The 14,632-nt window shown below is 49.9% G+C and overlaps 6 protein-coding genes across 6 annotated transcripts; 2 read left to right on the forward strand and 4 right to left on the reverse strand.

Annotated features, from left to right (window-relative positions):
* Positions 1-1,353: 1,353 nt before the first annotated feature.
* Positions 1,354-1,960, reverse strand: P168DRAFT_343858 (putative dUTPase; the record flags this gene model as incomplete). Its single annotated transcript, XM_024841836.1, has 2 exons — positions 1,513-1,960; positions 1,354-1,470 (listed from the first exon to the last, which is right to left on the reverse strand). Exons 1-2 carry the CDS (start codon positions 1,882-1,884, stop codon positions 1,354-1,356), a joined length of 489 nt encoding a protein of 162 aa, XP_024692968.1. The 5' UTR covers positions 1,885-1,960.
* Positions 1,961-2,363: 403 nt separating this feature from the next.
* Positions 2,364-4,623, reverse strand: P168DRAFT_343864 (uncharacterized protein; the record flags this gene model as incomplete). The annotated part of the gene is made up of 6 exons (XM_024841837.1): positions 2,364-2,612; positions 2,677-3,299; positions 3,335-3,708; positions 3,767-4,169; positions 4,289-4,432; positions 4,488-4,623. 6 exons carry the CDS (start codon positions 4,621-4,623, stop codon positions 2,364-2,366), a joined length of 1,929 nt encoding a protein of 642 aa, XP_024692969.1.
* A 1,606-nt stretch (positions 4,624-6,229) lies between these two features.
* On the reverse strand, positions 6,230-6,811 carry P168DRAFT_318710 (uncharacterized protein; the record flags this gene model as incomplete). Its single annotated transcript, XM_024840218.1, has 1 exon — positions 6,230-6,811. One exon carries the CDS (start codon positions 6,809-6,811, stop codon positions 6,230-6,232), a length of 582 nt encoding a protein of 193 aa, XP_024692970.1.
* A 974-nt stretch (positions 6,812-7,785) lies between these two features.
* Positions 7,786-8,886, forward strand: P168DRAFT_236385 (oxidase ustYa family protein; the record flags this gene model as incomplete). The annotated part of the gene is made up of 3 exons (XM_024833521.1): positions 7,786-8,044; positions 8,103-8,371; positions 8,446-8,886. 3 exons carry the CDS (start codon positions 7,786-7,788, stop codon positions 8,884-8,886), a joined length of 969 nt encoding a protein of 322 aa, XP_024692971.1.
* A 2,221-nt stretch (positions 8,887-11,107) lies between these two features.
* P168DRAFT_290454 (putative C6 transcription factor) lies at positions 11,108-13,027 on the forward strand. The gene has a single exon (XM_024837215.1). The coding sequence runs from the start codon at positions 11,245-11,247 to the stop codon at positions 12,697-12,699; it is 1,455 nt and encodes a 484-aa protein (XP_024692972.1). The 5' UTR covers positions 11,108-11,244; the 3' UTR covers positions 12,700-13,027.
* A 100-nt stretch (positions 13,028-13,127) lies between these two features.
* On the reverse strand, positions 13,128-14,576 carry P168DRAFT_327339 (putative secretory lipase; the record flags this gene model as incomplete). The annotated part of the gene is made up of 1 exon (XM_024841226.1): positions 13,128-14,576. The coding sequence occupies one exon, from the start codon at positions 14,574-14,576 to the stop codon at positions 13,128-13,130; it is 1,449 nt and encodes a 482-aa protein (XP_024692973.1).
* Between the last annotated feature and the right edge of the window lie 56 nt (positions 14,577-14,632).

The raw sequence follows: 14,632 nt of genomic DNA on the forward strand, positions 1-14,632 counted from the left end.
TAGGCACCAAGGGAAACACATAATTGGAGCGACTCCGGAAGTGACCACAAAGGAGTCACCACGGGAGTAGCCAAGGAAGGATATATAAGAACACTCATTCGCCTGTATCTACAGTTTAGTTAGTCGCGTTCAATAACACTCTCAAGTCTGAGTATACATTTCAAGTCTAGCTTCTACTCGCCCACACTCAACCTAAGTGATCAGGTTTTCGTACCTGACACACCTTACTTCTCTTATCGCTTATTAGTCACCTTTGGACCATCGGGTCACTCGTCGATCGATACAGTAGCACGGCCACTGTGTGAGGCCTCGGGTTAGTACAGAACCCCTCGTCGATAACTGATAGGAAGACCGCAGGGCGCTCTTCACCCCGAATAACCCAAGTCACCAACGCTAGGACGGCAGAAGCGAGAAGGGATCCTAGGGTCTTGACAATTTCATCTCCAGCAGAATTGCCTGACTAAGAACCAAAGATCGGTAGATTGCATTGGGGACTCAGTTGCTCTCCTTTCTTTTCAACAAGCCTACTCGTTGCTGCTTATCGTGCATGTTCCTTTCTTGATGAAGCTTGATGCTTTCATGTCTTTCATTTTAACTATGTCGCTCTTTGGTTAAACCACCTAGGGTTGGAGGATAGGCCATATGAGGATAGGCCATATGAACTTTTGGTCATCGGGCAGTCCATTTATTGTGCGAATGTCAACCAAATCCTTGATTATGCTAAGTGTAAGCTTTACCGTCAGGATTTGACATGTCATGTAGTACAAATCCAGGTCAGAGACCGGCTGCTAAGAAGGATGCTTACAAGGAATGAACTAGGGTTTTGTGGGCATGCCTTGAACATGTAAATCAATGATTGATGACATTGATTGATAGATGGCATGCTGTGGTTAACAAGATAGAAGCGTCATGCGAAGTCATGTTAACAGTTTATTTTTTCCATTCCCCTTTTTGTATATTGTAATCTACGGGGATTAAGGTATAGATATGGCTGGAATCTTGCCATGGTAAGGAAGGTGACCGAAGATCAAACCATCATCCTTCCCTTCTTGATCCAAAATACGCATTGAGGCTGGAAACTTATACTCAGTGTGGCAGTTTTCAGCTACGACCCTGTTCCGAAGTCAGTAATAAATGCTAGAGCTGTTGTTGATGAGGAGTTATGGGGCCGGCGGCCGGAGCAAGGCTCGGGCCTTAGTGTCTGTTTAAACTACGGCCCTAATTAGGCACCTCTCCACTCAAGATCTACCTCTAGAACCCTTCATTCGACTGGGAAATCTTCTGATTCAACTGAGGCCGTGTGATATAATTGCACCTCCTAACCTCGTCTCAAATAATGAGTAACTTCCTAGCTTAGGATTTCGAAGGCTGGCCAGTCCCATCACGCTCAGCACTGCTCGTCGCAGACTGGTAAATACCATTGTATCTTTCCACGGTTTCGCTCAGTTTCTCAAATACAATCTGGGCGAGCTTGGCGTTTCAATATAGAACGACGCCGTGAGGATCCTTAACTTCGATCAGAGCACCTAGAGCACCTTCATACCCGGCGTCAACGACACCAGTGGTGATTCCGACTCCGGACCGCCAGAGCGATGACCTCGGAAAAATGCTTCCCATGCAAGTCCGTGGAACGTGAACGGTTTCGTTGAAATCGACCAAGTAAGCGCCTGGGTACAGTGTGATGCCGTGGCTGTTACTGTCAAAGGACAAGCTGGAGGTTTTTGCCCCCTGGCGCTTCGTGTTATCGAAGTCAATGGTTGCTGCAGATGACCATTCAGAGATCTGACGAAGAGTAAGGTCGACACCGCATGGTTGTTGCTGGGTAGCACCGCGAAGATTCCGCACTAATTGGCGGGTGAGGACTTCAAGTCCGCTGAGAATCATGGTGTTGCAGGGATGCTGAATCGCGTAGCTGGGGTGGTAGTAAGTATATGAAGGAATTTTTATGGAAAGAGAGGAAGGTTCACCAGTGGTGTTAGCGAGGGCTATGGGGTATTTGTTCACGGGGAACAGTGGGAAGTGAATCATACAGTTGCACCCATCGACCTATCAGGTAGTTGATAGGTCTGAATTGGGTGAGGATATGCTAACCTAAGACACGCGGCCACTAATTCGGGTTCTAGTCCACCTAGTAATATATACACTTTTTTGAACTGAATGTTCAATTTACACAGGACTCAAGTGTGGGGCGTGGCAGCTTGAGGCTTAACCGGTCAATAACACTGGGCGGATACTGCTACAGATTCTGATCGGTGGATATTAGTCCTGCCATTGACGGTGCGCTTATTTCATGTTTTAACTACTTTTCCGTATGCTTTGCCATGGCAACGCCCTCGAGCCATGTCTACAGGTAAAATGTCCGATCACTCCCCAGAACAACTCTCCCGTTGTTGTTCATCCCACTGGGCGAGGGAAGTCACTGCCGCGTCACTGGCTTGGTGCCAATACCCATCTGGTTCCTCCACCTGGTCCAGGGCGGCCCGTAACAGGCGTAATGAGTCCACGATGCCGATCGGAGTCGTGTCACCACTGGCGAGACTGCGGCTCAGGGAGATCAGGCCCATAGAAATAGGCCAGCCGATGAACGTCGCTTGGAGGGTGAAGTGATCCCGCTAAACGAAAAGAGTCAGATCAGATTAGGACTAAAGTACAATTAGACGAGGCGGGAAGGATTACCTCCGATCGCTGAACCGGCCAGTTCATGCGAATGGCTCCAAGAATTTTAAATGCCGCGGCGGTACTGGACTTGCGACTTTCCGCTGCAACGAGCTTGGGTAAGTCTTGCTCTTCCACCTTGCGTATCGCTGCCTCGTGGAGGTTAATATGCGTTGCGCAGAGGTTCAGGTGCAGTGCAAACGCCAATACATCTTCTCGGACGGCTTTTGCGGTCAAATAACGTTGGAAGATGGCGGTGTAGTCGTTAATTGTCTTCACTAGGCGGTAATGACGGTCCCAGAAGCCGGAGTCGCTAGCACTGCAAGAGAGAATACTAACGTGCTCGAGGCAGAGGCGGGCCACCTTCACCATAATGATCACCGCGGCATAGGACGTCAGGTAGCTTACACCTGCAAGCTTTGTCGGGTCACTGAGAAAAGGCATTGGGCTAGGTCGAAATGCCTCGTTGAGCTCACCGGGCGACGGAAGGGAGACGCACAATTCGTCGTTTTCGAGAGTGAAAGGACGGCCAGTGCGGACGCACCCATAGCTTTCAAAGATGTATAAGGACCAGAACGAACGACGGATCTCCTCCAGTGAGGTGGGATCGCGCACATCCCATACGCATCCAATCTCGGGGCATCCTGCGGAGGCCTAGTGCGCTGTCTCGCCGCCCCACCGTGATCTACGAGACGCAGTTTGAGAATTTGAGCCAGCGTCATGGCCCGGCTGAGGGTCATCCACGCGCGCACAAAGTGCTTCCTTGTCAGCTCGTAACGAAGAACGAATAGTAACGCTTGGAAGGTATTTAAGCTAGTAATACGCGTCTCGTCATCGTCGCGCTCACACAGTTCAATGTATTTGCGCGCATTTCTGTAACAGGGCGATTGTAGATGGGCGTATTCTGGGGCGACCGTCGAACCGATTAGGGCCACCGCGTAGCTGAGTGCCCGGACTTGGGGAGAGACGGGACCATGGGTCCATTCTCGGCGAAATCGCGATGGATTCAGGATTGGGAAAACCGGATAAAAGGTACCAAAATATTTATGGTGTCTGTCGTGACCGGTCAGTGGATTGTTCTGCGAACAAAGAGAAAATGGGAATCCGTTACAGAGAGGCAAGGTCCGACGGAGGAACCGACTCTTCCTGTTCATGGGTTGAGGGAAAGAGGGAGCTTTCAAAGGCCGGAGACACCGAGCTGCCGCTGGCAGCAGGAGGATAGCCACCGTCGAATGGAGTCGGTAGCTGAATACTATCGCCGGCGAGGGCGGTTGAAAGCGCGTCCGGGGTCAGAACCGAATCTATGACCCCCCAAAATTCTGGGATATCTTCCGTCAGATTCGCCAACATGTCCAACCCCTCGAAGCCACGATCCATTGGCGGGGTGACCTGGCTCTGGAACCGCTGCATCAGTCGTCCATGATCGCCCTGCCGCTCTGGAGGCGTCAACACCGGCCAGGATAGACCCACATGGGGAGGCAGCGGACACGCAGTGGGTGTGGTGGTAGTAGATGCTGTCGAGGACGACGTCCGCAACAGGGCTTCTGCACGTGCTGAGACAAGCCAACAAGGATCAGCGAAAGCTTGGTCGAGGTGACAAACAGGCTGGCATGAATAAGGGGGCGCGATCTACCTAATCGGGTCTGCAATTCGGATAATTGGCGTGGCATGTCCGCTTGGGCAGCACGATGCCGTTTGCGCCCCTGATAGTTGCAGTCATAGCCAAGCCGCGCACAACGGCCACACTTGAGAACCCCCCGATCACAGCGGACCTTGCCTTGAATGAGTCAGTCAGCACGGCACTTCTTTGCGTCTCGGCAGGCTTCTCTCACGTTCTCTGCAAATGTCACATGCCAGTCGTCTCGAGGTTGGGGTGGCGCGTTCTTTCTTGAATCTGGGATGGTCGTCGCCACAGTCCTCCATTGAGCCCGCGCTGGAGTCTGACGCGTCGGCCGTAGAACGCAGCATGGCGTATAAGAGCTCGGAAGATCAGAAATGCTCCCTTTAGTGATCTAGGAGATCTGGGAGATCTAGACTAGTCGACAGCCTCGTCTTGGAAGACACACGCGGAAGGCGAAATGGAATTGATTTTCTTCCTTTTTCCCTTTGGAGGACCTCGTGCCAAGCTGTCTAATAGGGGGAGAGGAGGAGAAATCACTAATGAATGGAAGACTTGATGGTATGCAGGATAATCAGACTTGGGACATACATATCAAAGGGTGACATCCGGAAAGAGAGGCTGAAGAAGTGTAAATATCCTTAGGTGGTGGATGCTTGCGTCAGCATCTGTCCTTCAAAATACCAACAATCTACGGCTTAGATGATTGGCTTCTGATGCTGTCTATGCGGCGCAAGTTGTATACATTGGTCAATTCGTCCTGGGCAATCGCCGCGCTATCGACTACGCTAACTGATTTCGTCTGTATGGCTTGAAACCATTGGCCCCAACACCAGCCAGGGTCTAGAATATCTTCATACGATTTGCAGATGCTAATAGCCTGTATAGCATCAATGATATGCTCACTGTACTAACGGGTAAGCTATCCCTGAAGCGCAATGACATCCAATCTCTGCACACCTATCTACACTTTGCACACACCTGCTCCGCAATTTTCGGAATCGTCGAAGTCGGACGCAACAGCTGCTGGAAGGAGACGTCAAGTCACAGCTCCCATGCTTTTTTAGTAGCTGGGATACTGAGCTTCGTCCTGATACCTCCTTAGTGGGTAAGTCGTGAAGCCTTTCCGGAAATGTGCTCACTAACTTGCTGGTTGTGCAGAACACCCGGATGGTCAGGGCAAATGCTACTACTGGAGGGGCTTGAAACTGTTATTAACCAGAAAGTGGATGTAATAATGGGAATATGATAAGTTTGTTCCCAGCGCGTTCCGCGTGCTCTGGGTCTTGTTTTTTAGTCAACTTATAGAGTTATATGATTGCTTTTAATGATTTGACTTGATTGATATATTTGAATATTAGGTTTCTTTTTTTTTTTTTTTCATCTTTTGTTTTATAAAAAAGCATTCTCAAAAGGTCCGCTAGTTACCACTGATATTATTATACTCAGCATGAAACTTGGAATTAGTACATGATATGTATTTTTAAACAAATTTAGATACTTCGAGAGAGGTTACTGCCACGAAGTGGACGTGCCGCATACTACACAGCCATGAGAGGAACTCGAACTCGTATTTGATATACATATACGTATATGTATACGTATATATATTTCACAAACTAAACAACCGGAACAAACTAAAAGAAAGAGTCCTTCCAAGCGAATGGCAACAAACTCTCTCCTGTCGTTGTTGGACGAGAAGAATAAAAAGCAAAAAGCAGAACGGAAGGCGAAGCAAGACATTAAATCCGAAAAATCTTCAAAAACGTACCATCTAATACCCGACTGAAAACAGCAAACCTCATATGGAGCCCCTCCGATATGTTGTCGTGAAAGAAAGGGTAATTCGGTCCAGTTGCACTCCCCTATACGGATGAGCTATCCCGACGAAGTAGACGCATGGTTATTATATTTAGCTGCTCTGCCTGCTTTGTGGTCTGTCTGGAGGAAAGTCGGTTACTCGTTGGTCTCGGCTGCGGTGCTGTCCCGTCTGTAGTTGTAGTGGAGCAGGTCGGGAGCAGGTTCGTCGCGCCTGTAGTTGTAATGGAGCAGATCAGGAGCAGGCTCGTCGCGCCTGTAATTGTAGTGGAGCAGGTCGGGAGCAGGTTCGTCGCGCCTATAGTTGTAGTGGAGCAGGTCGGGAGCAGGCTCGTCGCGCCTGTAATTGTAATGGAGCAGATCAGGAGCAGGCTCGTCGCGCCTGTAATTGTAGTGGAGCAGGTCGGGAGCGGGTTCGTTGCGCCTATAGTTGTAGTGGAGCAGGTCGGGAGCAGGCTCGTCGCGCCTGTAGTTGTAGTGAAGCAGGCCGGGAGCAGGCTCGTCGCGCTTGTAGTTGTAATGAAGGAGGTCAGGAGCAGGTTCACCCCGCCTGTAGTTATAATGGAGCAGGTCAGGGGCGGGTTCGTTGCGCCTGTAGTTGTAGTGGAGCAGGCGCGTATTCAGATCCGTAGTAGCAGGCTCAATCTGCTGACTTGACTCAACGGGGAGAGCAGAGACCAGTGTCGCCGCCCCAAGGAGAGCGAGAAGGCAGAGTTGCATGGTGACGGAGGTGAAGTAATGGAGTAAACAAATTGAGATGTTGGCTGGAGGTGGGTTTGGCACATAAAAATGGGCCCAGTGGCAATCTACAGGTCGTATATATACCTCCACATCCACGGGCAAAGGTCAGTCTTTCCCAATCAGGGGAGACTCCCTGGCTGTATGGGTGGAATGATCCTTACAGAGAAGAGCTGATCCAAGAGGGTTGGATCTCAATCAATCTCGTCCAATCTTGCAGCCGGGATGTTGAGTGATGGAGGGTTGTATTGCATCAGATGCGAGTGGTGCACAGCTTGTTTCGTTCCACAATGTAGGGAGTAGTCTCCACTCTCCAGCTCTTCCCATTCCATCTGACCGCACTTCCCCCGTATGACCATTCGAGGAAGTAGGGGGTAGAGGGATAGAAAGCTTCGAAATACCGCAAATTATACAAACCGACAGTGCTCCGTGCATTGTCTTATAGGGTGATGCAAATGCACATGACAAAACATCGATGTGACCGATTCAAGGGCAAGCACGGTCAGGTGATTACGCCCCACATGAACATTCAGAGATACTTTTCTTCGCTCATTTTCTCACCGACACGAGCTGAACTCTGGCAAAGAAAAGATTTTCCTTCTCTCAGTTTCTCAGCGACGATCTTAAAACTTGCAAGGGACATCCTGGCTTTGTCGGGTATGGTCGTCCAGATGCAAGGGAGAGAGGCGAGCGCTGTCCGCGAATGTTGCCTGGACTATGAGACAGGTAGCCTTTCACTGAATTGGACATGACACGCGAAGTTGGGAGGTTAGAGAAGGAAATAGACCAAGGCAGAACTCTGTTCTGTATCAATCCATCGACTTTGTTTTGTTCTTGGGAAAGGTGAGGTTTTGAGTTTGCCATATACGCCTAAGGGAGGTTGGCCCAACCAAGTCATCAATATTAGCTTAAATTCAATCCTGATGATCTAAAGTGCACAATCAACTACCTTGAAAATGCTGGAATACTTCAAGCGAGACCAAGATCTTAAGATTGTGAGATTCGAGGGTGATGATGAGCCGAGGACAGAGTCTGAAGAGCTTCTGCGAGATAGAAGATATCACAGACCTCGCCCTTCGACAACCTCCAAAGCCTGGATTTATCTCACATTGACCAACCTTCTACTATGTGGAACTACGCTTATCTTGTTCCTGAGAGCCCCGTATTCTCTGTTTCCGCAAAACAATGCCGTTTTGCGGCCCATTTCCTGGTGGTGTAAGTATTCCGAGATCAGGTCAAGAGTGACCAGATATCTCAGCCTAATGCTTGCCAGCTCCAATTTTGGATCAGATCGAGATCCCCAGATATTCTACACAATTAAACGGGACCCTGTTCTCCAAACCAAACGTGTCGATGGCCCGAGAAGAACCAGGACCGGCCAACGACGCGAAGTGGGTTGAATTCGAGGACATCTTGACTCATGTTGTCTCGAGAGAGGAAATTCTCAAGCTGGGCAAGGATCCCGATACGGTTGCACGCTTTGACAACAAATACTGGGGGCTTGGTGAGAACGCATATATGGTCCAACTGGACGTCATGCATGTGCGTATGGCCCAATGGGAACGCACACAAACGTTGCCCGTATATCTGGATCATGGTGTCGCTGATGAACCTAGCAAATCCACTGCCTCAACATGCTTCGCAAGGCAGCGTTCGCCGACTACCCAGGATATACCCCCAGAATGGACGCACATGATAAGATATGGTGGATCCACCTTGGTCACTGTACCGATATTCTGCTCCAGAATATCCAGTGCAACGCGAACACCGAGGTTTTGACCCTGGACTGGATGGAGGATTATCCTCGACCCTTCCCTGACTTTAGTGTCAATCGCAAGTGCCGGGATTTCAACGCAATCGTGGATTGGCATTACCAGAACATGGTTGACAAAGAGAAATATAATAATATGCCAGTTCCACAGGATCAGCATATTTGGCCGGCCCCCTGGCTGAACGATCGGGAGTCTGAACTGGGCCATAAGCTGGGGCAACATCACCAGCAAGAAGGGGATCCCCTGGACACGAGTGTCCCCGTCCCTCATCATCACGGTCATTGATCAGACTAAACTAATTATGGAGGCTTGCCTAAAATTGAGGTTACTGTTGGCCGTTGCCATATATGAATCAGAATTGTGTTTTCCTAGACGCTCAACTGTCTGTAGTATGGTCACGGATTGTATGAAAGCTGTCTGGGTTCAAGCAGTCCAAGTGTTCATACTATAGGCTTTATGGAATTTACGAAGGCACCCAGTTCTACAAAATCTAGGGGAGCTGATACATATGACCCATTCAAAAAACATGTTCAGTCCTGGTTTAAAGATGCAATAATGCCTTTCAGTTAGACGCCTGCCTGAGGCACCCAATACCGTCCCTTCCATCTACAAGTCCTTTCATCAAGGGCACGGCTTGCCTCCTGTTGATGTCTTACTGTTGGCTATCCATTTGGATGCATTATTCCAGCTCAAACAGAATATTATCAAAGAAATAGGACAGTAGGGATGGCGAATTCGGCATTCTTGCCCACTGCATCATGAGAATTCTTGGACCCACCATACAAGACATGATGTCAACTGTTCAGGCGGTCTCTCAGCTACCAAGCAAGGGCTCGACGGCTGATAAGGCCAGGAATGACAGCCCGTAAGGCGGATCAACCCATGCAAGGACTCACCCACCACACTGCATACCGAGTGAGTCTTCCATTCCGTTCCCAACAGCCTTGTACAACGTGGGAGAAATAGGGAGCCGTGGTCTTGACATTGATGGCATTCTGCTAGAACAATGAATAGAAATAACAGTTGCCAACCGGCTATTCAAGATCTTTATAATGGAAGTGATTATGTCTCTGCCAATTACTTATCATATCACGAAGACATGAGCTGCAGTGATCAAACACATAAACCCTACAGTATATAAAGCAATTCCTCGAAAGAACAAGTACATACGACCATAGGGTGTGGAGAACAGGGCTTCCCGTCCGCTCAGCCGTACTTAAGCCACACGCCGGCCGGTTAGTAGTATGGTGGGTGACCACATGCGAATCCCGGCTGTTGTATGTTTTTCTTTTTCTTTTTGCTTTCTTACAGCCCTGTCTCTGTCTTCAGGCCCTTCACCCCTCTTCACCCGAATTTTCTAGATAACTCATAACTATATAGAACTATATAGAACTATGCATATCACAGAATCTCTAATATGTATTCTATTTATCAATCTAGCAGATTAATTCATCCTGTCTAGCATATATTAAAGATTCATAGAATCAGAGATCTAATTCTTTGACCCTGATCCGCCCCGAGGGCGGATTGGAGCAGATCTGGGTCTGGATCAGAAGAGATCCTTTTAAGGTCTAGACATGTATAATATTAGATTAGCTATTAGATTACTCATAAATTTAATCTCTGTAAGTCAGTTAACAAAAATAGTCCCTATTCTCGAGTATAATCATGAGCTACAAATTATTACATCCTTAGAGCTATTAAGCTAGTTCTAGTCCAGTTTATACTGAGAAAACCCGCCATCGCAGCAAGGAGGGGATCTATCATGGAACCAGAATCTAAGCCAACTTGATCTTCCAGGGGCTACGCTGCTGCTCGGCGCAACGTCATGTTCGAACTTGGCATAGTCTACTCATGGTCTACCACCAAGTCAGCTACCAGGAAAGCATAGCGAAATTCTTGTACGACAGATTAAGTTGATTGGGAAATTTATCGCCAAGGCCAACCAGAAAGACGTTCAACGATCGACTCTACCCCGAGTAATGACCTAAGATTTCTATCAGAGGAAGTCGTTCCGAACACGAGCATTATAAATAACAGATAGGTCGAAATGACCGCCAAGGCTCACAGCCACGAACCACGTCGCGCCGCCTATATTCAGTTGGGAACCCCATATGGAAGCCTAACCACGTTAGTGCTGATGCCATACGGGAGCGTATTGCCCTCTTGCGGCTGGATTAATCTCTACCCCAAGAGGACGATCCCCCAACTTATTTTTACCGCAGAAACTCAAAACCTGAAATGCGAGCATTGAGCCTCTTTGACTAATACGCTCCACGTTTTTGACGACACACGTCGCACAACTTTGATTGCGCTGACATTTCCACCGGGCAAGATGCCTAGGAGTACGACACCCGTGGGGCTTCAGCCGAGCGGGTACAGGCTGCGGAGGATCCACGGGAAATCCAGGAATGGTTGCCTCCGATGCAAGCAACAGCGTAAGAAGGTATGCCACAATGCAATCCCAACAACTCTGCATATAGCCCCCTAATTCCACTGCGTGGTACCTAGTGTGATGAATCAAGACCGAGTTGCTCCAGATGCGTTTTGCGGAAGTATAGCTGTCGATATCCGAGTCATGACAACGTGTCGGAGGAACCATGGTCGGCAGATAGCCTTGCCTCTAACGCGCCCACCAGCCCTATGGCTATAGTTCCAGTCCCTGGGTCACCAGATCAATCTGCAAGTGATCACCTGTTGGCTCCCACTTCTCCATCTGTCCAACAACCTCTTTCTTCAACCTTAGGTCCCGAAGAACAGGGTCTAGTGTGGCGGACAAACCCCCCCGGCCCTCTCGATGCGACAGAGCTCGGGCTTTTGGCCCACTACCTCACGCACACCAGCCACACCATCCCATTTGACGAACTCGACCTCTACGCCCTGTCGGTCGGGGTGCCAAATCTGGCGTTCAAATGCAACGTTGTCATGTCATCCCTGCTAGCGTTAGCAGCAGCATGCAAAGCCCACGATATAGCAAAGCAAAATCCAACCCCGCTGGACCACCAAATTCTCGCGGACATCGGGGAGCTGCTTGCGCTCGGGGGTAGCCACCACATCGCTTCCCTGCGGCACATCTCAGCATCCATGCAGAAGGCAGACTCGTATGACCACCTCCTCGCCAATGCGGCCCTAATGGTCCTATATGCTTCTGCCAACCACTCCGTACGAGTGTTTCTCGCAGCTATCGCAAAACAGCGCGGCCAGCGGCTGCCAAGCGACATTCTCCCGCAAAACTCGCAGTGGATCTCGTTTACCCGTGCAGCCCACACAGCCTCCACTGCCGTGCTAAACCACATCATTAACGGCCCCGATTGCCCAGGAGTAGATACACTACTCATGTCCCCCGGGATAGCGTCATGTAACAAAGATGTCCTAGCGCCGGAGGACGGCCCCACCAATAACACAAAGAGGCTTTTTCTCCCTCTGGTCGCATCGACGTATATCCGAGCTCTGGAGAGCCTACGCAGAAGAGCCGAGTCCACAGCGACTCTTTTAAAACAATCCGACCAACACATTAGCGACACGCACCAACTCGACGCATCTTTAGAAACCATCTCCATACTTGAGAAATGCGCATCAACGGCCCTACTCCCACGAGAGGATAACCCCAGCGTCGACGCCCCCCAAAACCCCCTAATGTCATACGATGAACTCTCACGGGTCTCCTCATGGGTAGCACAATACATGATCAGTGTGACATCGATCCAATCCCCGCGCGTGCTCCGACGAATCATCATGTCGTTCCTCAACAAAGCACCAGCCGAGTTCCTCAGCCTCGTTCAATCAGTTCTCGACTCACCATCCGTGGAGGCGCGAGCCGAGCGGTGGATGACGCAGGACTCGCCCGGGTCGGAGGAACCGTCGCTCAGCGCGACGCACCTCCTAGCGCTGGATATCTTCGCCCATTGGCTGGTTCTTGTCATGCTGCTGGACGGGGTGTGGTGGATCGGCGACATTGGACAGTGGGAGCTGGGGCAGATCGTGTCGTTGATGAAGACGCAGGATCTGATGAGTCAGTTGGCGGGTACTGGGGAGACGTGGTGGCCTGAGAGTATGTATTTGGTTAAGCGGGAGCTTGCGCCGAATATTAGCTATTGATGGGTAAGGCCTTAGATTAATTTTCTTTCTGGACTATGTATGTGCTGTAATTAGCCATTTAGTGACGCTGGTCGTGTTGAGGAATCTTTCTAGCAAAGATCCAGTCTAAGCTACCTGGGAGGATGAAGTTGGTGACTAGAACATAGATTTCTGACGTGGAATTATCTTGTATGATTGCTCTAGTAACATTATACCTACAGTTCCGCAGAAATAACTGTATGAGGTTCAATAGGCCCATAGGATTCTATGTGATCTGCGGAACGAGACGTTGCAGGGACGGGTGAACTGGAAATTCCAGCTATAAACATCAAAAGGGCGAGCCAGATCAAGAAAGAAAGAAAAAAGAAAAAAAAATCAAGAAAAACAACCACATGTCTAGTAAAGCCAAAGCCAATGTATGCTTCGCTACCCTCCCTTGCAGTCCGCGCTCAAAACGCAGTCAGCACCTCATAATACCACTCCGGCTTCCCAGCCCACTGCGCAAAAGAGTTCGGAGCAACCTGATAATTTTTCAGAGGCAAAAAGCTGTCCAACTGAGACTCAACGTAACCACGCTTAGCCACAGGTCTGTTCTCAAAGCGATCCTCGATCCACTGCAACCAGGTCTGCTTCGCCGCGCTTATGGCAGCGAAATGGTTTGCCCCGGAGACAGCCAACAGTTCCAGGTCACCAGGGTACTTTTCCACCGTCGCTTTTGCGGTAGACTTTGTCGTGTTGTAGAGCACGGTTGGATCTTCAGTTCCCTGGACGACAAGGATCGGTCCTTGGAATGGCCGGCTTCCGGGGTTGGATAATCGCTCAAACGCTGGAACATACCAGGTGTCATTCCAACCTGGCTTGAGCATTGTTTTCTCATCGCCGAGCATGGCAAAACTAACCATCTGGGATCCTTCGATCTGGTTAAAAAGCTCGATCCTGCTGACACCAAGCGGAGTGAACCAGTCGCTGAGCTTGAAAGACCGGTAAATCCGAGTTAAGTCTTTGGCAATCCACGCGAGAAAGGCCGGAGAGTTGGCTGAGAAAGCGTCTGTTGGCGGGGCAGCGAGAACAGCACCACGGTAGCCCTTCGCAACATCTCTGAACTTGGGATCTTTGCGACCCAGAATTTCAGACAGGCCCCAAGCAACCGCACCGCCCTGGCTGTGGCCCATGACGACATATTCCTGCGACAGACGCTTCGGGAACGACTCCTGAGCCGCTCTTAGAGCGTTCAGAGCATCGTGAGCGCCGGCTTCGCGAACAAAATACTGGTGTGGGATGTGGCTCCCGTCCCAGGACTTGTCTATGCCAAGCCCGGCATAGTCTGGCGCAATCACAGCGTATCCGGCTTCGGCCAACGCATATGGGACGATTTCGGAGTAGAACAGGCCGCGGTGTACGGAGGGAGCCCCATCGGCATAGAAGCCTGAAGTTCCATGTGTCCAGAGCACAACGGGGGCGGATGACTCAGAAGTTTTGTGTTTTTTGGCGTGAAGGCCTTTGGGTTGATACGGCCATAGGATGTAGGCGGAAGCAGGGATCACAGTCCCGTTGATGTTGGTCGTGCTATATGCAATGCGGGACAAAGCTGTCTTCGCGGGAATGGTAAATGGTTTTGGGTCCGTGAGCTCTTGAAGTTTGACTGTCTTTCCAGGCTCGGTGGGCCATTTGTCCTTGGGGAGGTTCTGGACGTTGTAAAAGTCATCCTCATGTGCCCCACCGTTTGCAAGCTGGGAGTGGTCGAATTTGGTAATGGTGTTGATAGCAGCTGCCAGATCGTCTGTCAGGCTGGCCAACGTGACTTGCTCGGGGCTGAGCTCGAAACTCGAATTCCATCCCGTTGAATGTGTTCCTGCTTGGCTTGCAACCAACGGGACTCCGAGGAGTAAAGCAAACATTTGCGGGTATGAAATCATCGTTATAGTGATGACGATTGTCAAAGGATAAAGTCAGT

This window comes from Aspergillus campestris, assembly GCF_002847485.1.
Source record: "Aspergillus campestris IBT 28561 chromosome Unknown P168scaffold_6, whole genome shotgun sequence".
In the NCBI taxonomy this organism is placed as follows: domain Eukaryota; kingdom Fungi; phylum Ascomycota; class Eurotiomycetes; order Eurotiales; family Aspergillaceae; genus Aspergillus; species Aspergillus campestris.

Coding starts and splice junctions, on each gene's coding strand:
- P168DRAFT_290454 (XM_024837215.1), top strand. CDS start 11,245: ATGGCTATAGTTCCAGTCCCTGGGTCACCAGATCAATCTGCAAGTGAT.